Raw genomic sequence first — 25,219 nt, forward strand, 5'->3', positions numbered from 1 at the left:
CATAGAAAACATAGAAAACATAGAAAACATAGAAAACATAGAAAACATAGAAAACATAGAAAACATAGAAAACATAGAAAACATAGAAAACATAGAAAACATAGACAACATAGACAACATACAAGGCTCATCCGCAATGTTCGCCTGGTTGACCTTGGCCGCGGCGCCGTTACTCGCACCGCCCGATCGTTTCGACATCCTTTCTTTTTTATCCTTTACTCTAGTAGCTAGTAGCAGCACAAAGTCCCTTCGCTCCGTTTCCCTATCCAGTGTAGGTATAAAAGCCCGTGGGAAGCTTTTATTATCCTATTGCGAAACCGCGTATCTATCTAGCTGCTTTCCTTCACCGAATCTTCGTTGCGAGAAGCCGACAGCGTAGAAATAATCTGGGATAGCTCAGGAATAAAGCTATAAAGCACGGCAATGATCGATTTACGTGGGTATCGACAACGACGAGGTGATGACTGTTTGCTGTTTGAGAAGAAATAATAAGTTGAGGTTGTCAGAAATCTTGGCAGTGGAAAATAGGCAACTTTTGAATCATATGGGCTTTAAGTTTTTTTATTGCTTCGGGGCAGGCGCAGCATCATTGATGCCGTCATTTGGACACGTTCAGGTCCCGCTAGTCTCTCTTGGGACAAGTGGCTTCCGCCCCGGGGAGGAATAGCGAGCTCATTGGAACCGGCTCCTTGTTGAGGTATCTTTGTGCTACATGGAATTTACACACATGGAGTTACATAAACTACATGTAAGAAGGTACATAGCACTAGACCTACATCACTTTAGGTAATCAGCTACATTTGTTCTAAGCTTCAACTATACCTAACAGGCCTACTGCCAGGTACGTACCTACAATATCTAAATGTACCCAAGGTAGCATGGAACAAAACATGATGTATTGGCAGGACTAATAATTACTCGAGTTTGCTATTGACTCGGTTCGAAAAGGAGATAGCTAATTGTTAATTGGCCATGTAACCTCCGCCATTCACGACCCAACACGACACATCTTTCGAATGGCTCTCTTAGAAGCAGAGCACCTTATTAGTCCCCGGGGTTACTGACTGCCTACCTATGTACAATGATTCGGCAGCAGCCCCGTCATCTCCGCTCCTGTCCCTGTCCCTGTCCCATCTTCGACCCTTTACCCAGCTTGACTAATGAAGGTCTTGTATAAATACTTATTATTTCGCGAGACAACGTCCCCTGCGTGTCTCTCGCCTTTGTATGCCTGGAATTGTCCAAATAACTAGCTCGGCCATGGTCCATAAACCCAACCGTCTTGCGCACACCAGAATGGTACTGGATAACCCAGCCGTCTTACGCTCACTGAATCAGGTCCAGTCCTCCCTTTGAACGCAGTAATTATGTATGTTTAATGCGAAACGAAGAAACAAAGAGGCTAGGTCGCGAATCCTGTATATGCCCGGGGATATAATGCTACGACAAAACGAATATGCAGATGTGGGAATCCGTCCAACCTACCGTAGGAGGGTTCCCATAGGGATAGGTCGGTATTCTATCTCTAGCGGACACAGCCTATTCTATGTCATCACCTCCTAATATCCGAGGAGGTCCTGTATTAAGTACTGTGGTTACCGAGCGATAATAACTGAGAAGCCGTCGATCCAGGCCGCGCATGACCCAGAAACGCCACAGATCGTGTAGCCGCGCGGTGGGAGGAGAGTATGCCTAATTCTTATCGTCAGCAATTTTATTTAGATGTTAAAGAGCTATATAAAACATACGGAGAGCCACCATGCGCATTGCCGTAAATTGGCGATTTTCTCCCGAGACTTGTAAGGATCTGGATACCGTCTATCCACTGTCCTGATCGTACGAAGAAGCCGGTAATATACTCGCCACGGCGGATATCTAGAACAAAATCAGAATTAGGGACCAACGGTGAGGGAATATACTATAGCCTACCCATTTCAAACTTGTCGCCGCCAGGTTTACCCCCACGCTTTCCAAACAACTGGCTAGATTCATCGTCGTAGAAAAATTCAATACCATCCAAAGCAAACCCGTGATAGACCACAACGCGGGATAGCACTCGGGTTTTCTGTGTTGCGCTTGTAAAAACCAATTCTTGCGGTTGACTTCCCTCCATTTGCGAGAAGCCGAGTTTGTCGCTACGATAGGCCGATTTACCGAAAGACAGCTTTAGAGAAGATGATTTCGAGCATAGGCTATGAAAGTCGTTGATATCGAGGTTTCCACCGCCATGCGATTTGATGCAGACCTTCATCTTCGAACGTCGTTTATTCTCGGGTAGTCTGTCGCGGAGCTCTTGTTCTGTAAGAGTTAGGTTACGTTGTACGGAGCCGTTTTCTATCGGATATTCGATCCATGTATGGCATAAGTCGTCGCCCTCCGGATAGATTTCTATAAACGAAACTCCCGTGGCTGCGGTGATTTGGACATGTCCATTCTCAACCGGCCAGGCCTGAACGCTTGCGTCGGAGTTCAAGATGGGATCATTAGGTAGCTTAAAGCAAGGGTGACTGCGGAATCGAAGGCAATCAAGACGGTGCCAGGTACATTCGTCAGCTTGAGATACGGGTCCTCCCTTCGACTTGGTCCGGGTAGAATAAGCCTCCCGAGATACAAATGAACGGTTCAACTTGACATAGTCTCTTAGCATGACCCCGCTCTCCTGATGCGGACATCCGAAAAGGTGGCCGGTTTCGTGAAGATGGGCGCCGATGCCAATATTGGCAGCTTCCCATGAGCTTCCGGACTCGTTACAGTCATTTGCAACATATTTAGTGTCAGTAGGTGTGCAGTCGGTAAACGCTGGTACGACCTCTTCGAAACTTGTAGGGTAACTCTGTAAACAGTGAGAGCCAAAAATGGCCATGTGTAAGTCACCAGCATTCCCTCCTAACGCTGCATGACCCGTGATGACCTTCGAATCCGTATCCCAGTGAGCGTCTAGAAGTAACACTGAAACATGTTGTGTTTGCCCTGGGAGAGGCTTGAAGTAATTCTTAAGCGCGTCAGCAGCAATGCCATAAAGGTCACCTTTTTTAGTCGCCTTAGGATTCTGTTGTGCCAGGTCAAGGTCCCTGATCTCGGCTAGGGTCTTATCTGATCGAATAACGTGAATACGCGCTTCTGATCGCATCGCGCCCGTTTCTCTATCCCGATAGTTGCAAGTGCCTGTTGTCCATTCCTCTTCAAACCTGAACACCCGTCGGCCGAATTTATTTCTCCACATCTGCTCAGCGGTAAATGCTTGCCAGAGGTAAGCAGCCATACGGAATTTACGAACGGCTGCATCGATATCATTTCCTTCCTTCTCAATCCGAGCTGGGACAGCATCAAACGTGCCGGGAGAGTCCTTCGCGAGTAAGATGGCAAGATGTAATGGCGGCGAGTTCATAGGAGGGACCATGTGCACGGTGATATAGGACGAATGTATCGGGTTTGAAGAACCGCTGTTTGCGAGTTTGGGGCTCGAGAAGTCGAGACGTAATTTGTTTGCGCCGGGCATGAGATATACCAACGCTTTGAACTGCGACTCACAAACCGGCCAGAACGTAGGTGGGAATCCATCGTCTAGTCTGCAAATTGTAACAGTCCCTTCCGGTGCCCGTTGACCTGCTTCCCCAATCATACCATTGATAAGAAGAATTTTCTGCGAGACCTGCTTTTTAATCAGCATAAATATATATAAAACAACACCCGAACTGGAATTCTGTTTGATTCTGCTAATTAACGGGTTCAAAAACGCTCAACGGCATTTTAGTTTTAAACAAATGAAATTTTCACCATACCCAGGTATTCTCCCCAATGTTAGTAATTCGAGGAGCATACTGCGACACGGGTAGTGAGGATTTGCCGTTGAGCACAGGGGATCCCAACCCAGCCATCCCCGATACACTATATCGGTTGAAATTGGGCTGAGGTGGTGGCCTATTAGGTGGGATTGGAGGAGGTTGTTGCTGGTCCTTAGATTGCGTGGGAAATCCTGGATCAGACTGGGCTGTTATCGAAGGAGGAGTGACAGAACCGTTGGTGGGAGTTGTGTTCTGACTCTGGTGTTCGTCGTAGCTTGAACCGTCAGTAGAACGATCGGTACGGAAACTAGCTCGCGATCGTCTTCGAAATTCCTTGAAGGTTAAGAAAGAGGGCGCCATGACTGGCAGCTTAACCTCAGTGACCGCCGTATAAAACAATCAGGAGATGCCAATTGACACAGGCCAAATCTTAGTAACGGATCTTTATCTCGTCGGTCGGTACAGCTAGTTGAACTGTCAAGGTAGTCTTGTCGGAACTATTTTGATAAAGGGGAAGCAGACAGACGCAGTCAGGCTAACAGGTAACGAAAGCTAGTAAGCTTCTCTGGAGCGAACGAACAAGCTAGTCAAGTTGATTAAAGTAGGAAGAAAAGAAGGTATGTCCAAATATTCACTCGGAGGAGGTAATGAAGCGAACGTTGCGTGGCTGAGCGAGATAAAAACGATGGTGGAATGTAGATAGATCATCAAGGATAGGCTATTGTGACGGACATTAAGAGCTTGGACTTTTGACGATCAAAGAAGAGAAGTTAGGTACAATTAGCCTGGCTCTATTAGAACTATTCTTTTCAAACGTCCATGGGTATAAAAAAATAGGTGAGTTGAACGTATCTTCTGCCAACTCTTGCGACAGAAAATAAGTTGTTTCTAGTTGTAGGGCCGATTACTTGACCACCCGTATCCTGGTGTAGAACAACAGGCGGGCTAGTTGTGTACAGGAGTCTATGTTAAATGTAGGAGGTAGGTAGGTAGGTAGGTAGGTAGGTAGGTAGGTAGGTAGGTAGGTAGTCAGCTAGATTGGATAGGCGATCATTTAGCGATCATTAGCGATCATAGCTTTGTAGATTGTAGATTGTGGATTGACATGTGTGCGTCCGCGGGAGGGAAACGGGCGGGATGTTGACGAATTGACGAATGATGATGACGTCGCGGCTGATAAGTGGGTAAGTTGAATACTGGTTTGGTGCAGATTAAAGTGGGTTATGAAACTAGTGGGATTATCTTTACTCCCTGCATGTTGGAATTGCATTGAATTTGCGTCGGTCCATACCTTCCCAGGACGGCCGCTTGGCCTATTTGGAAGTTGAAAAACTTGGATACGAGAAGTTGCTAACCAAGAACCACTGGATCAGGCCGTAACTTCCATGTATCGGTAACCATAATGTTACATTTCATATGTACATACCTATGTATGTTTATGTTAGATACGTATTTCATACATAAACGTACACCCATCCACACCCATCCACACCCATCCACACCCATCCACATCAACAATAGACTGACTACATGTACCTACCTACCTAACGTCAGCTACCTACATAAAAAGAAGAAAAAAGAAAAGATAATAAAACGTTGAGATGGCATTAGCCGACACGTGTACCTACGTCTCCGGATATTGATATATATAAGCAGCCACGATGCATGCCTCGAGCTAGAAAATTGGAGGTTTTCGGGACCCTTCGGACTGTGCTACCCGTAGATAGGTAAGTAGCACAGTACACTAATGCGCATGTTGGTGAACAAGGTCTGCTTGGAAAAGCCGGGCCAAGGTTGCAGTGCGTTACAAGGATGTCGATATAATATACTCTAATAGTATCAGTTTTTATCTAGTTAGTTAGTGAGCGATAGGACAAGTTTTGGTTTCCTCCAATCTATCATCACGAACGATAACCAAGGCCTCTAAACCTAGATCACTATAAGCTATTTGTTTATATGAAAGCGACAGATTCAATCAATTAGTCGTCGGATGTTTTGATGTATGGTAAAGTATCACAGATCTCCGGATCGAAATGCGAACTACAGCGATTGATGGAATGACTATCTTGTGCGCAGTAACACTTAGAATAACACCTTGTAGCGTAGTTCTATACGGCGGTAGGTTTTGATGGGTTACAGCTGCAAAATGCACATCGTATAAGATGAGGCGGGTTAGCGGTTACGAAGGCAAGAAACCGTTTAATATAAGGGTTATACAGCTTTGCTAATTGCGTGACCCATCGTTTTGATTCGCAATGATTCTGCCATTGTAACGGAGAGCCTTTATTTGAAACCAAGATATAAATTGATCTGTAGTTGCTATCGCGAAGCCAAGAGGCCATTAGAATAAAAGGAGACTACCTACCTACATAGTATAGACTTTAAAAGGTAGTACATACCTAGTTCGTATGCAATAATCAAGTATTCGACCCTATAAACAGACAGCATCAATCCGATTGAAGCTTCGGTGTTCCGCATCAGGTGCTTGTCCGGCCCGGCCCGGCCCGGCATAACTCAATCTTGTAAGGTTGCCTTTCACATAGCATCTCATATCCGTATGCCAATTCTTAATGTAATAGTTGATTTCTTATTGCACTTTTTTTTTTTTTTTTTTTTTGAAGTTGATACTCGTTCAAAGTAGAAACTCAGTCGTTCTCCCCAATGATAAGCACCCGATATTTTGGGCTCTAAATGGAGTAGTTATACTATAAGTATACTATAAGTTCCCCATGATCTCCGTGATCAACATAGCTGCATGTCCGTGTCATGTTTGCATTCCGGCCTTACGATGTAACCAATTAGTCGAGTTGGAGACGAATGCGTTTCGTCCGACGAAATCTCGTATTCTCTCTATTCTACCGCCTCAACCTATGGTGAGTTTGCACTAGTTATCGTATCAAGACTCAAGAGTTCGTATCATGCGTTGGCTATTCAACTTGACGATGCAAGATACGAAGTTTTCCATTTCCTCGAATACTTAAAGTCTCTCTACACAGCTTCTTTTTATATAGTTACAGACTTTAGCAAGTAAACATATTGCTCCTTTACAATCATTCAAGACTCCTGCTTATAACACCAGCGCAAAACTAAGCCCGTTCGACGGCTAAGCCAAGTGTTTGATCAACAGAAAGACCCTTTTGAGTTGATGTGAGACAACAGGAAAGACAACAGGACAACAGGACAACAGAGAGCAAAGCAAGCTTTAAGACGCTCTGGACGCTTTTAAGTGCTTGCAGCAAAATGCGGGTTTGGCACGTTTTCGTAGCATTTAGTCTCACTTTTGTCCGACAGGGGTTTAAATTGGCTGCCATTTTCGGATGAGCGGTCGCATGCCACGAAGCTCTTCGTCTCCTATAATTCTACGAGATCAGACCATGATAAAAGCTCGGCCATTATCTTGGAATTTCCCTTCTTAATCTTTTCCCTCCTTGAAACCCAGGCACGGAAGTTTTCGTATGGGTCTTTGATAAGAATAGGAGAGCCTTATGACATCGACATACCCAACAAAAAGGGGTCTCGAAATCTCACATAAAATGCTTTTTTACTAAGACAGTATCGTAGATCCCGCCATATCGAGTCTGCATATGTTTTATTGACAGATATCAAGGTAACCCGGCAACTGGTCGTACCTGTTGCGCAAATAGGGATGCTACTAAGAAATGTGATGTCTAGAGGACGTTACTGTATTCGTCTGTTATCCCATTCCGACCAACTTATAGCAAAATTGTCTACATGAAGCTTTTCCTGTTTGTTGTTGGTGAATACGTATGTTAGCCTTGAGTGTTTCCCATCGTCCCCTTTAAGTTTCACTTTACCTGTTTAAACCCAAACAAAGGCTCTGCTCAATATTCTGCTGAGAAGACAAGCGCGGACAAACGCCAGCGAGCTTGTCCATAGGCTCACAGCATAAACGCTAGCCTACCTAGGCATGCTGGCATGTACTTGTTCGCAGGCCACCTGCAGCCTACCAGGCTGTCGCAGAAATAATTGGTTGTAAAAATTACATCCTAGTCGCTTAGAAGTAATCATATTGGCTTACATATAATATCTAACCGGTAGATTAGTGGTCACAATAAACCCCCTAAAGACGTAGCTTACCGTGCGGTGGACGCTGCATCAGTACATCGGTGCATCTGGCCCTATGAGATTCCGGATTTGCGCTGAAAGTTAATGACCCAACAGTGAGCTCATCCAAGGCAGCCATGGCCATGGGGGTATCCTACACTAGCTCCTTTCACTTGGAAATCAAGGGAAGCTGAGCTCGGGCTTTAAGACTTCCTAATTTCCAATATTGCATCAGCCGGTTTCTACGGGGAAGGAATGCAGCAACAATGTTAGCCCAAGTTAGCCCAAGTTAGCCCTGTCCAGGTTAGCCTAGCTACATAGTATGTACATGTAGCATAACTGGCTTATGTAGTCAAGCACTTTAAGCAACAAGTACCGTTGCTCTGTACCTTATGTAGACGGAACTAATTATTAGAACTAATCGCCCTTTCCTAACTTTTTAGTGCAATGCCTATTTTCCTTGCGGGTACCGTATCCCAAGATCGTACCTCCGCCAACATGAACTAATTGACTTTTTCCTTACACACTTCCTACGTACTGCCTCACTGTCGTCGTTCATTACACATTACATATTACGTTACCACAGTATACAAAAACTATACTTTCCAGTTCTTCTTCGTCCCCCAGACTTTTTTCTTCACTGTACATATCGACTTCGAGAGTTATCATAATAAAATTTGAGACTCAGACGAATCGGTATACTAATAATACCTAATTCCATTCGTTCACGTTCATCCAAACCGTACATACCTATCAACATCCTCGACCCTTCCGAAGCAACCATTAACCCCCTATCGCTTACACCAGCAAGCGCCTGGCCTACAAGTCGACCCAATCATCCTTACTCCCCGCAATATTTTCTCGACAATCACTCGACAAACGTCACTTTCCACTCAGGGGGGGAAATCCAGAGAGAAAAAAAAAGTTTACGCCTGGTCCAAGCAAAATAGCATGTCGTCGCCGTTGAAGAAGCAGCCTGAGGCTGTAGCAGATAAAGTTCTCAAGCGAGTGGAAGTTAGCAAGGTATGTTCTTAGACTTAGTTTGCCTACCGGATGAGCAAGGAGAAATCAAGCTCTGACAGATTTTTTTTTTTCATGTTTATAGATCGCCCGAAGATTACAGGGTCGGTTGGCTCTAGCACAGTTTAAGACGAAGCACGGATGGGAGGACTTGACACTCGATACGATCGAGCCCAAAATCGAAGAGGAGATTCGACGTAGACGCCTCGTCGACGGCGATGTACTCTCCGACTCCTCGTCCAGCACATCGGAACTGCCTTACCCTAGCAGCAGAACTACCCTCATGAGCTCCCCGCTCAAAGCCCCTCTCTTTTCAGATGCCATTGGATCCAGCAACGGCAGCACTGGTCATCGAAAACGCACATACAACATGGCTTCGTTTGATATAACCATGTCGAGTCCAACCAAGCGATTTCGTACCTCGCCTACCGCATACAAATCTTTCGAGTCCCCACATAGATCATGGAAAGCACATCGTCAACTAACCCAGTCTTCTCCTATCAAGCCACGAAGGCAACAGCACTTTACAACTTCTACGGGGCCTGATGTGTCGTTTTTCCAGGGCTCCCGCCGCCCCTCAGTGGATTTTACTGCACAAAATTTTGCTGCACATTCAGACGATGACGACGACTTATTACCCACACATTCATTTATGGTTAACCACGGCCATGTCCATGGCCATGACCACAATCGGACATCGCCCCCTCGAACACCGCCTATGCGTAGTAGATCGATAAATCGCCGAAATAAGGATAGGGGTATGGGAAACGGTGAGAAGCCGGAAGAAGGCGCAGATCTGTTGCTATATCTGGCAGCATCTCCCTCACCGGCAGTACATTCGACGAAGACTCGAATGGAGCCTCCCTCTACGCCACCTCAGAAGAAAGACCTCGCATTGCCGTCTTCGATGATGACAACCCCTGGAGGTGGTACGCTCTTCCCCACAACACCAGGCCAACCCTTTGACATGTCAGATTTTGTCAATATCACACCCAGCCCTGCGCAGAAGCCGTGGAAGACACCGCTGTCGCTTAAGACGCCTACGGCGAAGACGCCACTAAGCGGGGCAAGACGACGATTAACGTTTGATGACCCAGCACTTGGGCTATAAAGCTGCCTCAGCTAGATATGCCTAATCACTTGCAATTTACGTCGGGATAAATATGTACCTACGAACGACGCTACATTCCCTTTTTCACTTCTACATCTACACCTTTTTTTTTCTCACCTTGATGTGCACACGCACACATGACAATACCCGGCTTTCGCCATGATCACTTAGTATGTTTCCCAAGAGGTATGGATGGGCGGACAGCAAGGGCTGGTATGCTTGTACAACACATACAGGACACGGACTACGTTTTTTTCTTCTCATACTGCCGTCTTTTAATCCCGAGGTCAGCAACGTGGCATGCGCGGAGTCTATTGGTCACGGCACCCATTGTTTTCGGTAATGCTTCGCACGATATTGCGCTTCACACCCCACCCCGCGTATGGGTATTTTGTTGTTGTTGTTTTTTCTTCTCCCGCGAGATAAGGGAAGCTATTACGCATGCGTAGTTTTCGACGATAGTTTGATGGTAGGGTATGGATGGGCGGTACGGAAGGACGGACTAACGGACAAACGAAACTACGTAGCAAGCTAGTGTAGTGTGGTATAGCTCACTCACAGTCAGACAGACAGACAGACAGACAAATAAACAAATAATGCGAGTCTTTTTGTTTCTGCAAATCCGATCCGGGGCAAGTAAACAAAACAAGAGCAGTAGCCGGTTGATTGATTGAGTAATTGGCCATTGAAAGTGAAAAACATGGACCAATTGGTTCCATTGCAGTAGTGCTAACGAATTGATCGAGTCATGTAGGTTAGGAGGTAGGTATGTGATGTTATGGAAGGGATGCATGTGACAGCAATACGATGCCTTTTTTGTACGGAGCAGACGCGTCCAGGATCTGCATGGGACGCGTAGTGGTTTAATTGCGCGGCGGGAATTTTCGCGATTTCGCGTTTTTTTGGCGTAATGGAGGGGAGGTCGGACCAATGAGATTGGGGGTTAGGATGAGGAGGGTGTACATTGGGAGTTCCAAGTGGTGTGGTGGGGTAAGTTCAATAGATGGGATGGATGGATGGATGGATGGATGGAGGTGTAAGTATAGGTATAGATGTGTGGTGGGAGATGGAGAGCGGGGTATGTATTTTGGTAGTGGAAGGCTACCTAGGTAGTTATAGGGTTGCTTTGAGTTGGGAATTCTCCGTTTGAGATGGAGAAGTCCATACCTAAGGTGTTTATTGTTTTTCTATGTAGCTTGGAAGGTCTGAGACTTACTTGATTGTGTTGTAGGTGATGTACTTATATATGCAAAGTAGGTACATAAGGTAACTTATAGATTTACGTTAGTTATGTAGTTTATAAGTACCTGGGCAGTTGATAAAGATGTCGAAAGCTTGATATATGTACGTAGATTATTACCTAGGTTAAGGTAGTTATTAATAGAAAGTAGCTACCTGTCTTTATAGTTAGTTAGTTACTGTACTTAACTAGATAAATGTATATAACTAGGTATGTAACTAGTAATGAACTAATACTAGTAGTTATATACTAGTAGTCAGTTATATATAATCCGTATCAATGTATAGGTATAAAGAGAGCAGTAGTTAATAAAAACTTAAGGCCTTCAATATAACTAATCCTTTTCGACAAGTAATAACATGTACTTAATAAACTTGGTCACATTAATAATAGGTAAGTGCATACCCCTTATGTCTACACATGTGTTATATAATATCGACCCATAAGGTCTTTAAGGGGGGTTGATGAAAAGCTCTTCAACTTATCACTAACAGGCAATAAAGGACCAAATATTGAAACAGCTCTAAATTATCTAGTTCACCATCTCTGATACCTGATACCGCCTACTAGAAGCAGAACTAATATACTATTGTCATGTAGCATCCTATACTTATGTTGAAATATCTATGTTACTAATCTCGCCCTTCCACCTACTGCAACAGCAGAAGCAACCCCTCATTACGTAGCAGCATCCTGAAGCCAAGCGTCTAAATGTCAAAAACTTTTGATTCGACTACGCTATATCCCCATCGACACAATATACGTACTCCATCCAACTAGCTACATATATCGAGCCGTGCGCGTAGGCCTCGTGCTAATGTACACTCATCATTTGATTCCCTCGCTTGGGTATATGGGACGGGGAACACGGATCCCCATATCGATCAGCAATAACAAAAAAGGAACAGTCTCTCTCTCTCTCTCTATGGGGGTTAAGTAGGGAACACGTTGTTTCCTTCTCCCTTCCCTATGGTATCATAAGTGAGTGTGTGGTTGCTGGGTATCATGGATCCCAACAGGAAAAAAAGAGCAATGCACCGTCAAACTCCAAGCTACCCTTTTCGATAACTATGCTGTACAATCAAGCTGCAATGCTTGCTTCATGCCTCATCATCTAACCCTTTCCCCTCTCTATGCTATACGCTACATTTACTGCGTTTCATTGTTTTAAGTGTAGGTGTAGGTATGCTATAGGGCCTTGCCTACGCTACCCTGGCTCTTGCCGCTTTGTCTGTCGGAATTCCGTCGCTCTGGTTGGCTACCAGGACTTAGTGTGTATCGCCCAACTACCGGACCAATATCTGGCCCCGGATCGCTCCAGTCCATGGTGCTTACGCCGCTCGAGTATTTCGACGTGAAGCTTGCATTCCTCACATGGGCTTGCTGCGGAGCATGAGGTACACTCCCGAAATTAGTGCTACTGCGACTGGTTCTGCTGCCCCATCCCGCGGTAGCGTCCATGCTAGAGTTGGCGCTCCGTAGAAAATCCGGGCGATCTAAATCAAACGGGTCGGAGCGGAACCTGTTGCGTCGAGTGCCGACGGTGCCGACGCTCGTGCGGTAGCTAGCGTTACTCGTCTGGCGGCTGATGCTACCATTTACGCTGTGGCTGTGGGAGTGTCGGGAATGTTGCACGTATGTTGCGACCCCTCCATTTACGACACCCGACGGGGCCCCGATAGCATGAGAATCCGAAAATGGGTTATTGGCCGCGGAAACTACCAGAGGCGTAGCCTTGGCCGTATTGTTGCCTATGGCGTTTACATCGGAAAAGGGGTCAGCCGAATCGAAATCTAATCCTAGGCCACTGAGGAAATGGTGCTCGTTGCTCACGGATGTTGAGCGACGCCGATTGCCGTTTACACCACTTCCTTGGGCCTTTTCTAATTCTCGCCCGGGTTGTAAACCAAGTGGAGGCCCATCGTTCTTCGACTCGCGACGTAGTTTCCAGTTAGAATTCTCATCCTCCGTTAACCGGCCCCACCAATCTACGGGACGGTCCTTGCTAGTTGGTGGTTTTGTGTTCGAATTGTTTCGGCTGTGTGCTGGCTTGGGTAGACCAAATTGGGAATTCCCGCGGTCAAGGTTAACGCTTGGGCTCGGACTACTGCTACGCGTCACAATGTTGCCAACCCGTCCACGCAGTCTTCTATATATACCCTCGACGGTCGCCCAGAGCTTCTCGGGGAGTGGTGTTGGACCCAAAGACGTCCGGCTTATGAGATAAGGTCTCTTCTCGTCGCGGAATGTTGCCCTCGGGGACATAGGCGACAACATGCTATTCCTCCGTTCTTGCTTCCTCTTCCGCCAGAACCAAATGATGAATACTAGAAACGAAATTGCCATGACTCCGCCAGCTATCCCAGCAGCTATGGCTATCGTCTGCCCCGTAGTCATAGCACTGCTAGTTGCTGCCTTTTGGGTACTTGGCAACTCTGTCCCTCTTATCCCCGTCTCTGCCGAGGAACTAGAAGCCTGCGTTATCCCTATCGTCGGTAATGAAATATTTTCAACAGAACTGGTTAATGGGGAAGAGTCTACCGGCTGTTCAAATAATGAGGATGTCGGTTGTACAGGATTATCATCCTGCCCCGCTGAACTTGACACTTGCGCATCTGGTTGAGTAGGGAACGGAGTAGAAGCCGTGTCGATAAGGAGAGCAGTTGAAGAAGAGGCTTCATCAGTGCCGGTTATGGCTGGCGCGGGAAGCGCTGTTGGAATAGCCGAGTCTGAGTCTGCTGACGGCTGCGCTTCTATGGTGCTTGTTGAGCTTGGGAATATTTCCGGAGGGAGGAGAGTTTCCTCTTGGGCCGGGTTCGCAATTGCGGGTGGAGCATTGAACGCAGTCGAACTAGATATGGAAGATGATGACGAAGATGAAGTTAAATTTGAAGATGAAGTTGAAGTTGAAGTTAAAGTTGAACTCGATGAAGATGTTTCCAATGACGACGTCGATGTCGATGTCGATGCCGATGTCGAACTAAAAACTGCTTCGATATGTACTAATTTCGGCACTGCCGTACACCTCCTGCCCTGACGAGTCGTAATGGACGCCATGATCGTGAACAATGAACAGGCGATACCAGTCGCAAACCGAACACGAAATAATTAGCGCCGCCCTGGGCAAATGAAGTATAGATAAAACGAGGTTGTGAGAATGAGAATGAGAATGAGAATGAGAAAAAGACGGCCGGAGCGGCCGGGCTACGATGATCAGATCATCAATAACGGGTTGTAAAGAATAGGAAAATCCCGTCTTTTCCCCTAGGGAAAACAGAGGGAATTTGGGTTAAACGCTCTACGTAATAGTGATATCTGAGAATGAAGTTCGGGAAGAAAAGCACCACGGCTTGTCGGAAGAAAGCGAGAGAATAGCAAGATAGATGGGACTAAGGCTCGCCAAACGACCAGGTCGCTGAGAATACTACTATGGTATGGCCCCCTGGGTTTTTACCTCCTCCGAGAGAACCACCTCGAGGACGTGCACTGCTCCGGTGCTAAGGTCTGTTGCAAAAGTCATGGTCGTGTACCTATATGGGATGTTTGGTGGTACCTAATACCTAGGTAAGGATATAGGGGGACGAGATTGGCTGATGTCGCCGTTGAAGAAACAAAGACGGTGGATATCGGTTGGACAAGTTAGACGAGTTAGACAAGTTAGACAGGGGTAACCGCCAAAGCGCCGTGTGAAGGCTCCAATAAGTCGTTTAAGGAGAGTTGATAGCCTCAGAATTCCCTCTTGCGGATGTGGGGTAAAACGCTTGAACCCCTGACTTGTAACAAATCTGAAGCAGCGAGCGGCGAGGGGTTCTTGGGAGGGGGGGGTTTACCCTTCAGCCGCATCGATAAGCCACACCATATGTATATCATAATATCATGTAATCTTGTAATCTTGTAATCTCGTAATCTCGTAATCTCGTAATCTTGTACCTATGTCCCTATTTGCAAAGTGTTAGTAAACTTCGAACAAATATTAAGGGTTTGCTTAACATTATTTTTGTACATTATGTTAATAACGACTTAGATATATTAATACTGGTGGAGGTTGAGGACCTGTTTCATCTCATCGATAATAAACCAGGTACCAGTATATTTACCGATTAAGAGATAGGTATCCATACATGTGGACATCCGGGGCCGGAGGCGAATGGGCTTGGCACGGGTTGAATTGTGTTGGATTGTTAGGGAGTTACAGTGTTTAAACACTAGTGAACCGTGGGCAAGATAGAATTATCCTCCTCTGTTTGTTTGAGAAGCCGGTTAGAAAGAAGAAGAAAACGTATCGAACGATTCCGAGTTTCAAGGTAAGTATGATGATAGGTATGGTCAAGTCCCGACAAACGAGTAGCAAGATCGGATCTGATGTCTGCCGAAGGGGTATTATTCTATGCATATAATCCACTTATACGACCCGATCTACTGAGTATCAAACTTGATGGATTGCTGTTTGCCGACGTCGAGGTCGACATGTGTATAATTGATCGGTATATAATCTGTATATAATCAAGTCTTGACTTCCACTTCCATGCATACGGCATTCTCTCGTTTGCGCGGTATGTAATGAGAAGGGATAAGCTGGGTCCACTTCAATTACCTAGAACAACCAACGAAAAAGTTGATACCTACATACATGTACATACCCCAAATTATTGACCTTACCTAATAGAACTACATACAGATAACCAGCCAATAAGAATCCACATCGGTTGTCGGCCGTTGGTAGTATACTTATTACTATGTATCTACATAGGTATTAATTGACTTGCTCCAACCATCTCGGTGCATGTCGGGAAGCTACAGTTGCTACCTATGTACAAAGCACATGCTCAATTTACATAAGTCAAAATGTAACATTGGAAAAGCCAAAAACCTTGGAAGCTACCTACCTTCTATGCAAGCTATGCAGCTATGCAAGTAAATAAAAATGCACAGACCAGAGTTGACTAAGAAAATGTTCAAGTCAGGTAATTTAGAATTTACAGCAAAAACCAAAACCAAAACCAAACTGCCCAAACTCCGCGCTCTAAATCTCAACCGATTACAACAGGGTCTTTCCCATCATGTCTTTCCGGCTCTAGTAAGCGTCTCACGAGCAACCACACCTTTCTCGATTGAGGTCCTTTTCGGGAAACCTGTCGTGAACTTAGCGGAACTTAGCTCCATTAGTTTTAGTTCTTAGGTCCGAATAACATCTGAAACAATCACATCGATTGATTGACTGGCCAAGCTACCGCCATCTTTGGAGCGTTGTGTCACCCATAAGCATCGTTTGCAAGGCACCCTCTAGGACTCTTCCCCCTACTGGACCTCCCCTACTGGGCCTCCCCTATTGAACCTCTTACTGGAACCGTGTACGTACTATTGCCACTATACTTCACCGTGTGCACGCCTACCTCTATACCTACCTAGGTATCTAACTCTATATACGACAGCCTGTTCAAAAATGTTGGGCTCGATAGTCAGTTTCGGTAAGTCTACCTCTTTTAGAGTCTACTTTTCTCATTTGTTATCGTGAAGCATGCTGTGGAACCAGCTGAGATACAATGTATATGCAGCCAGCAATGCATTTTAAATTGTAAGCTGAAATTGTTGTATGAGTATTCTCTCTTGATAATTGACTTACGAAATTTCGTCTTGAAGAAAAATAATTTTTTTTTTTTTAAAAAAAAAAAAAAAAAAAAAGATTGAAGAAACAAAATCTTCTTCCATCTCATCATATCTCTGTTCATCATCTCATCTATTTATTAGTGCCAAACGCGCACGAAATCGGTCCGCCACCTAAGGACGTTCCGCCAGCTACTCCTATCAGATTACCACAGTACAAGCCTCAATCATCTGACGCAACTTCTCACCCATCCCTTGTCCGTTTTCTGCAACAGCTGCAGCGTCCTAATGAGCTTAACGAGTCTCACTTCGCCGCTCTTGGCGTTCAGTTACATTCTGATGCCCCGCCCGAGGATATTGTTCCGGACCCGTCCTTCTTGCCCATAGCCTCCGAATGGGTCGACATCGACTTAGACGAGGCCCGGCGTAGGGATCCAACTTTCCGGCGCCCTTTATCTAATGGAAGGCTTTCTCCTGAAGCCCGTGTCTTCATGGACCGCCGTACTGAGCTTTCTATACCAAATCAGGCCGCTTTTCGGACCATCCGTCGTATCAAGCCTGAACCAGGGACTCAAGCGCCGCGGCTCGGGAATTGCTATGAGTTCTTCAGGCAGATGGAGTTGATGGCGCAGTACTGGGATGACACCTCCTTACCGCCACTCTCAACTGATAGTCAAGACGAGTCATCACCTACCGACCCAAACTCCGAGCCACCAGCTACTGCTGCTTCGTCCGAGAACTCGGAAATCAAGCCCAAGACCCCTGAGCGAGTTACTTACCGCACTAATAGCGGCTCTAGCATGCCGGCCGAATTCCGCCACAACTTAATCTCGTCTTTCGTCAAACTTGTAGCCTACGACTTCGGCTGCAATGTAGTCCCGCCGAGAGTCGAGCCTCGTTTACAGTTGTTTTCGCCTCCGTGTAAAGTGGTTTCGAAATCAAAGGTGCGATACTACCCTCAAGTAGCATCTTACTTTCCATCCGGATGCGTGTTTCTGTGTAAGGCGCCCATGACCCGCGAAGCTGCTCGTGCGGGTATCGTCGAAGGCCCCATAGCAGCGGTGTCGGCGCGTAACACGACCAATTTCCCCACTTCGGCGGAGGCAAATTTAGATTTCGGGCGGGAGCTTGTCGCGGCGCTGATTACCGCACAACACCGTTCCCGCGAAGGTCAGCCCGAAAAGCGGTTCGGGGAGGGTAAATGGTGGGCCACGGAGAAGCGCTGGGGTGGAGGCGAAGGTGGTCCCATAGGACGGGAGATCGACGGCGACTCCATCGTAGGCGACAAGGATTCCACCAGATCCAATCCCGAGGAGTTGGAAGGTGTGAAGCCGGTGCCAGTGCCAGAAACTACTGGCGCTACCAGAGAGATAAAAGTAGGGGGCAAGACGGTGCTCATCCCCGTGCGCGGGCAGCCCGTGAACAAGAAGCCGCGTAAGAACCTCAGCATCTACGATAGCTACCGCATGGTGCGACTACCGTCTTCGAACTGGGACAAAAAGACCAAGTACACAGCCGTCGGTAAGATTAAGGGCGTCGACTTCGACGACGTATTCGTGCTCAGCAGCCTGTACCACCACATGTGCGTGATTCGCGTGCGCGTGCCTAATCGCCTGCTCGAGGTGTTCTCTGGCGCGCCGGACGGGAATGTCAAAGTTGAAGCGGGAGGGGGGAAGTCAAAGAGCTGGGGCAAGCTAGAGGCGTGGCGCAGCAACTGGTACGACTTATTCATCATCGAAGAGCGGCTCGAGGCCATGCGCCTACTCTGGGGGATGATGGGATGGGTTATGCGCACAGAAGATGAAAGCGGAAGCGCAAACGCGGGCGAGGACGTCGTCATGAAGAATGCTTAAAGGTCTACTCTAGTCGAGTTTAGACTTACTCTGGATTAACTACTCGAGCGCCATCCTAGGTATGGGAGTCACAAGCTCGAGTTACGAAGGCAGTTACTTCTTATTGGATCTAGAGTATGCGGCGGCTAGGATGTCTAGCGCCCGTCTGATAGACATGAATGAAGCATATGACGAATAGTAATAGTATGAAAGCTACGTTCCTTTATTTTACCTCTATTTAGCCCATCCCCGGCTCGTTCTTAAGCAGGGATACTGCGTACCATCAAAGCCTTAGCCTTCTTTATAGAGCATAGTTAGTTAATAGTTATCTACCAATGTAGGTACTGATATGAACATCTGGTGTTGTTAGTAAAAAGTATAGTTAGGTAACCTAGACAATTCGATATGTTAACTATTAATTTCTGCAATCTTACACCGCCAATACGTGCAATAGTTGATGAGCAAGTATACACTTGCATATCTGACGTGAAATGTAAACCCAGTTACCTTGGGTACCTAACCTAGGTACCTATATAGGTAGGTAACGAACAAATCTGTAACTTAGGCTTTCGCGTTGGTATAAGTGATATCGGGCAGCATGTAAGCAAGCATACCTAGGTACACATACATATATTATAGTTACCTCGCCTATGTATGTATGTATGTATGCACTTGATATGCGCAGCCTGGTCATTTGCTTGGTCAAATTTATACGTGTATACTACCTACAAAGAAAAACCAAGATAACTACCTAACTAATGGACGTGTAGAGTTTGGTCAAATGTGTCGGTGTATAAGACGCTGACCGCCTCCCGTCATCCGCAGCGTGTATGTAATCCGCTTAGCTAACTACCCGTGTTGCATTTACATGTAATGTCTCAGGTACGCAGGTAGGTGGTGTATATTTTACCTGCTTATTACGCACATAATGTTCTGACATACACACATACACACACGTATATTAGGTACATACGTGTTGTGTTGTAGTTGTGAGAATTAGGGGGGAGGAAGAGTAGCGGTAAGGGGCTGGGGGAGGGGGAAGTATGTGCCGATGTGTTTTATTTCTTTGAATACTTAGGTAGCTACCTATGATTAATAAATACGTAGGTGACTTTTGTGTATGTCGGTATGTATACCTTGGGCATGCAATGGTTGTATTAATGAGTACCTGAAGTTCTCGGTAGGTAGGCCGGTAGTAGTCAACGGACCCAAGAGGTCGAAGGGGCCGGAACCTTTGACGCAAGAAACGGGTGTATTAATATGCCAGGGGCACTGCAAACGAGATTAATAATTCGTCGGTTTGACTAGGTTAGGTAGTATTATTTTATTATGAGACAATGATACGTGCTTCAACGGTTTCGGTGAACTGGTATACTTCGGTTATCAAGCAAGCCTATTTCGACAGCAGGGAGTTGTCGACTATTGTAGCCTTCCGAATCAAAAACATAGTTGTGTACATAGTTGTTCAGTGACATCTTTAATATGATATGCTGGTTCTGTCTTCACGGTCATCCTTTACATTTGCCTTCACGAAACACCAGACTGCATACGGCGCATTATATACGTCTAGACACGCGTGTATGCACATCCGGCTCCGCAGAGTAGATGCCGCGGGAGGTATCACAGCCCCCAATATTAGCTCTTACATGTCTGCTACCACCTGCTCTGTATTACGAGTCAGCTAGCCCTCCTAGGTAACCGAAATAAGGTAACCGAAATAAGGTAGCCGAGGTGAAGTAGCCGGCGATTAAGCGACAGAGGTGAGAATTGAGTTATGAGAATGGCTTCAGTCGTTCCTATAGGCCTGATAGCAAGCACACTAAGCAGGCTTCGCTTAGCGATATCGAAGAGCTCGGCTAGCTATTCGGTAGAATAGTCGTAGCAACGCACGACTCAGACGCGCTGCTAGGCGGGTGCTTTGGCTCGCTCTTCGATATCATTGATCCAAATGCGAGCGGCTTAATGAAACGTTCGGCTATAAATACACGGCAACGTCGGCGCTAATCCATCCCCAGGTTTTATCGAATAGTGCGTCTGCAATGCGGAGTTTTGCCGCCAGCCTTGGGACACGCATACGTCGCGTTCTGAGTGGCGATGCTGCCTCCTTTCGAGTAGCGTCCGTCTTAATCCTTGATATGATACTCTGGCCTGTATGTATGCTGTGTATGTTATCTCGTGTCGGTACGAGATATTGCGAATCTAGTTCGCAATAGTTCTATGATCATCTTAACTTTACCTTTGGCTGCCTCACTAGCAGACGATTCGGATCACAAATTCGACGTAGTCAGATGGACGACCACGGACCATGGACCACGAACCACTTCAACGCAAACCGAGGCCTAACGTGAGACATGCAGACCTTGGCGTAGATTGGGTCTCAGATGAATTCGACGTCGTTGATCTAACGTCCTCGGAATCCTCGGAATCACGGGAGGCCCCGTAACTCCACGCTTCACGGCCCATAGCCTAGCGCTGATTAGACAGGTTTGAGTCGAACACGTTGAAAGGGCTTGGGCTAGTATCTAAGGTACGTAGCGAGGGAGATACAACGTTGCTTTCACATAGAAGAGTCTTTCTCTACCAATGAGATAGAAACTTCTTGGGCTGATATGTAAACAGCTTTAAAAGGAAGATGAGGCTCGAAATATGTAACTCGGAGCTAAAGATAGCTACAGCAGCTGTATCGCCTCAATCGCCTCGTTTTGGTAGCTGAGCCGCCTTAAGCTAAGGTAGGGCGACGGCTTCAACCTATGGGGAAGGTAAAAATAAAAAAATAAAAAATAAAAGGAAGAAAAAGAGAAAAGATCGAAAAGGTATAGCGTAAGACCCTTCGTGCGGTATTGTCAAGCTGAAGCGCGCTTGAGTCAGTGTGAATTAGAGTAAAAAGTGTTGTTATCCCGACGCACAACTAATCGATATAGTATTAGCATAGCCTCTAAGAGGGTTACATGCAGCAACTCCCGGCGGTAAATAGCTGCATGCGTGTGCGTGGGCGTGGGTGAGGTGGCTGGATGGCTGGATGGCTGGATGGCACACGCTACACGCTGTACTTCGTATGTATCTTGGCTTGAACACAGACAACACGTATCAGACCGTTGATTCGCAGAGACAAAATAGGCATGGCGGTATGATGGCTATCAAGATAGGGCTGGTACATATTTCCTGGTCCATGCTGTCCCGAAAATTTTTGGACCTTGCAGACGGTATTGCGGCTGTGCTGCTCGGCTTCACCTCGATTGGTTCCTCCACACATTCTTTCATCCCAAGGACCTGGGAAGTGTCTAGGGACGATGCATGTGGCGTCTGTATGTATGAAAGATGAGACGAAATTCTCTGACGTCTTGACACCCTGACACCTTGACACCTTGTACTCGAACATTGTGCCTGGATGATGTATGATGTATGACGATGATCCCGTTTAGTATTGTTTAACATTGTGTAATAGGAAACAAAACTTCAATGTTCGGTTCGGTGATTGTGTACGTAAACTGTCTTTGATTCCGTTGGTTACCTCCAAGTCGCTGGTTACCTCGGAGATCCCCGTTACTGTTAACTTGTTACCAAGACTTTTACATAACTACGAGTAAAAGCAGTCTTCCAAAATCAAAATCAAGACCGAGAATCATTCTGAATATCCGCGGAAGTGAATTGTCGACGGATGCATCTCCGGTAGAAATTCGGACATGACAACATTTTTACGTTGAAGTCATAGCCGCATAGCCACGATGATTTTGCAGTTGTTTGCATTTGTTTGCATTTGTTTGCATTTGTTTGCATTTGTTTGCATTTGTTTGCATTTGTTTGCATTAGCTACGTTGTAGTAGAGATATGCAGGCTAGGTCTGGGCTAGGTAGGTAACGCATGCGTGGTGTAAGGAAGCGAAACTCGGTCCAGATAACCGTCTAATAAGATCCCCACGTATTGCAGAATCTGCAGTGCCCATGCATTTTGCAGGTGCATTTTTCATTTTTAATGCATATGGCAGCCACACTAGGAAAGTATAGGCGTAAAGCATAGTCGTAAAGTCTAGGCGCGGTTAAACTCTGGCCGGAGAAGCAAGTTTGGACCTGCTGCACGTCAGCCACCACGTTCGGGTATCCCGAATATGTAATTGTTGCGTACCTAGGTAGGTCCATACCTACCTATCTTAAAATCGAGGTCGGCTTGAAAGGTCCGGATAATTCATAATTCCCTTGCCGTTCCGCATTCCTTAGGTACCTAGGTGGTATGTACATAATAACATACATAGGTCCAGGTCCATCCATCATACCAAGATATATACATGTACAAGGTAGTTAGGTACATACTAATGTATTGTACCTAAATCTTCATGCACGCAACCTATGTCCACATATATTAACTTTCGAGGCGGCTTACGGCGTCCGACGCCGGGAACATAGAACTCGCTTAATGTTTTGATATATACCCAACTTAACCCAACCTACACTAATATGTAATATGCAACGCGGCTGATGGACTTTAGTAATATGACGGACATACTGCCATATAACGCCATACAACTCCATACAAGACGGATTTCGCCGGTGAAGAGCTTGGTGTATAGTCCCGAACTGAATAAAGACATAATTGTAACTGGATTTATGACAAATGTATAACTAGAATAGTGAATGTTTGGTAGTTGGTAATTATTTGGTAATTGGTATTTGGTAATTGGTATTTGGTAATTGGTATTTGGTAATTGGTATTTGGTAATTGGTATTTGGTATTTGAGCTTATTAGGTCGCCGATCGGGCTTGCGGTAACAAGGCAGTCCAAGATTCTCATTCGCCCGAAGAAGATGCTGTAGAGAAATTGCGTTGTAACAGCACTGACGTGTTCCACCGTACCGAGCGAGTTTAAGAGCCGCAAAGGCTATAGTTGCTATGTTAATGCCTAGACGCATTGCCCAAGCATATCCTATTATATAGCGGAAAACGGCGATGCAATCTTGGACTATCTTCAGCTCCGAGCTTGAACGTCGAGGATTATCTTCACCTGATGGCCTATAAGTGTCGATCATATAGCAGATATCAAGGGGGGTTTCTACGGTGCTGAATAGTAGATGGGTACTACGTAAAAAGAAATGTTTAATTCTTGATGAAATCCTTGGTGCTGTGTATCCATTGTTAGACTATTGGATTTTGTTGGTTATGATGTTGGTTAGAAGGAGACGGCACGGAACGATTCTCGCACGGAACCTACGAAGGTACGAAGATGCTGTGGATGGAGCTATGAAGAAAAAAAAAGATAAGCTGCTGTTCAATCGCCGAATTGCTTTTTTCCTGTCTATTCGGTTTCTGTTTGTTCTTGCGAACCCCTGTGATAGCCTATTTAGGGTTAGATCTTACGATTATATGTACTACATATATGCAAGTATATTAATATGATGTATTTCCATGTGGCTAGACCCCTCTAAAAGATGGACCTATCCTATCCCAGCTTGATGACGATAGCTTATTACTCCTTACGGTTACTTGGCTATTACCTACTATGTAGTTAGGTACATAACTTAATACTACCTACCTAGGTAGGTACATCTCTTTGCTATATACAACCTTATACGCAGCTACGGCATACGGCACAGAAGTTTAAACAAGGCCAACACCTAACGACCAAGAGAACCCCACACTTATCGGCGTGTCGGAATTAGAACAAGCGCCAAAGTTTCTCTATGTAAACAGTCTAAAGCTACTATGTAAACTGTCAAAACCACTAAATCAAGCCAAAAGCTTCCAGGCCATGACCGCAACTTCGTTATCCTACCTATGGTCCATATCCTTATCTATTAAGCTCCGCACATCTTTAGGGTCGCTTTCGTCCGTCTCCTTGTTGCATCCAAGACCCAACTTTTTCTCAAGCCCACGCCATTCCACGCTACTACATACACATCTAACCTACGCTTCTACCTTCCCCTGCCTCTCTCTCTCTCTTACACGGTTACTCGGGAAGGTTACTTGGAAGACTTACCGTCTGCGACATGTCCGATTATTTGATTATTTGATATATATGGTATATTTTTGGAGAATATTAAGCTAGACCCCTGCTTGCTGCTTGCTGCTTGCAGGTGAGTGTGTCTGTGCGATGCGCATTTAGCTTGCTTGGTTAAGATCCCCTGCGCCGCAACGCTTGACCGCTGTGCTGGTATTTTCTTTCCCTTGTCCCTTGCTTGTATACATTTATAACCCAACTTGGAAATTCTTGGCGTTATAATTCTTTTCGACTTTTCGAACTAAAAAAAAAAAAAAAAAAAAAAAAAGAGGTCAAGGTAGTAGTAAACTAGTAACCTAGTTGCATGGGGCTGCGCTTACATCCATAATAGATACATGACTAGGATACTTTATACTTTCTACCTTCTACCTTCTACTTTCTACATTCTACATTCTACACTAACCAGCTCCGATCAATATATACATCATACCCGTCATCCACACGCGAGACCATATACAAACGATATAACATCGTGAACATCTCCCGTTCCTCTCCCCAACGAGCTTTTAAGTCTTGCCTATAAGAACCTAACCTACTACCTTGTCTACCCCCTCCGACGGCAAAATCCTTCCCC

At 45.7% G+C, this 25,219-nt stretch overlaps 6 protein-coding genes across 6 annotated transcripts in view; 3 read left to right on the forward strand and 3 right to left on the reverse strand.

Annotated features, from left to right (window-relative positions):
• Positions 1-632, reverse strand: part of F4813DRAFT_365210 (CDP-diacylglycerol--serine O-phosphatidyltransferase) — a 2,500-nt gene extending 1,868 nt beyond the window's left edge. The window contains exon 1 of the mRNA XM_049243902.1: positions 123-632. Within this exon, the coding sequence (XP_049098031.1) occupies positions 123-198 (76 nt within the window). The 5' untranslated portion in view covers positions 199-632. The remainder of the gene's footprint in view (positions 1-122) is intronic.
• A 963-nt stretch (positions 633-1,595) lies between these two features.
• Positions 1,596-4,145, reverse strand: F4813DRAFT_391050 (putative peptidase family-domain-containing protein; the record flags this gene model as incomplete). The annotated part of the gene is made up of 4 exons (XM_049247104.1): positions 1,596-1,692; positions 1,749-1,875; positions 1,930-3,652; positions 3,783-4,145. The coding sequence occupies 4 exons, from the start codon at positions 4,143-4,145 to the stop codon at positions 1,596-1,598; spliced, it is 2,310 nt and encodes a 769-aa protein (XP_049098032.1).
• A 4,149-nt stretch (positions 4,146-8,294) lies between these two features.
• On the forward strand, positions 8,295-10,584 carry F4813DRAFT_365221 (uncharacterized protein). The gene is made up of 2 exons (XM_049243903.1): positions 8,295-8,873; positions 8,956-10,584. Exons 1-2 carry the CDS (start codon positions 8,802-8,804, stop codon positions 9,979-9,981), a joined length of 1,098 nt encoding a protein of 365 aa, XP_049098033.1. The 5' UTR covers positions 8,295-8,801; the 3' UTR covers positions 9,982-10,584.
• A 1,825-nt stretch (positions 10,585-12,409) lies between these two features.
• F4813DRAFT_391052 (uncharacterized protein) lies at positions 12,410-14,278 on the reverse strand (the record flags this gene model as incomplete). Its single annotated transcript, XM_049247105.1, has 1 exon — positions 12,410-14,278. The coding sequence occupies one exon, from the start codon at positions 14,276-14,278 to the stop codon at positions 12,410-12,412; it is 1,869 nt and encodes a 622-aa protein (XP_049098034.1).
• A 1,824-nt stretch (positions 14,279-16,102) lies between these two features.
• F4813DRAFT_365223 (uncharacterized protein) lies at positions 16,103-19,089 on the forward strand. The gene is made up of 3 exons (XM_049243904.1): positions 16,103-16,572; positions 16,654-16,689; positions 16,970-19,089. Exons 2-3 carry the CDS (start codon positions 16,665-16,667, stop codon positions 18,676-18,678), a joined length of 1,734 nt encoding a protein of 577 aa, XP_049098035.1. The 5' UTR covers positions 16,103-16,572; positions 16,654-16,664; the 3' UTR covers positions 18,679-19,089.
• Positions 19,090-24,109: 5,020 nt separating this feature from the next.
• On the forward strand, positions 24,110-24,913 carry F4813DRAFT_365234 (uncharacterized protein). Its single transcript, XM_049243905.1, has one exon. It carries the CDS (start codon positions 24,397-24,399, stop codon positions 24,691-24,693), a length of 297 nt encoding a protein of 98 aa, XP_049098036.1. The 5' UTR covers positions 24,110-24,396; the 3' UTR covers positions 24,694-24,913.
• Positions 24,914-25,219: the final 306 nt, after the last annotated feature.

This window comes from Daldinia decipiens (assembly GCF_022478715.1).
Source record: "Daldinia decipiens strain CBS 113046 unplaced genomic scaffold F4813scaffold_25, whole genome shotgun sequence".
NCBI classification, from domain to species: Eukaryota; Fungi; Ascomycota; class Sordariomycetes; order Xylariales; family Hypoxylaceae; genus Daldinia; species Daldinia decipiens.

What these genes read in the sequence shown, in the direction of transcription:
- F4813DRAFT_365234 (XM_049243905.1), top strand. Translation starts at nt 24,397, where the DNA reads ATGACCGCAACTTCGTTATCCTACCTATGGTCCATATCCTTATCTATT.
- F4813DRAFT_365221 (XM_049243903.1), top strand. Translation starts at nt 8,802, where the DNA reads ATGTCGTCGCCGTTGAAGAAGCAGCCTGAGGCTGTAGCAGATAAAGTT. An exon ending in AGCGAGTGGAAGTTAGCAAG is followed by an intron (nt 8,874 to 8,955) that starts GTATGTTCTTAG and finishes TCATGTTTATAG; the next exon opens with ATCGCCCGAAGATTACAGGG.
- F4813DRAFT_365223 (XM_049243904.1), top strand. Translation starts at nt 16,665, where the DNA reads ATGTTGGGCTCGATAGTCAGTTTCG. An exon ending in GGGCTCGATAGTCAGTTTCG is followed by an intron (nt 16,690 to 16,969) that starts GTAAGTCTACCT and finishes TCTATTTATTAG; the next exon opens with TGCCAAACGCGCACGAAATC.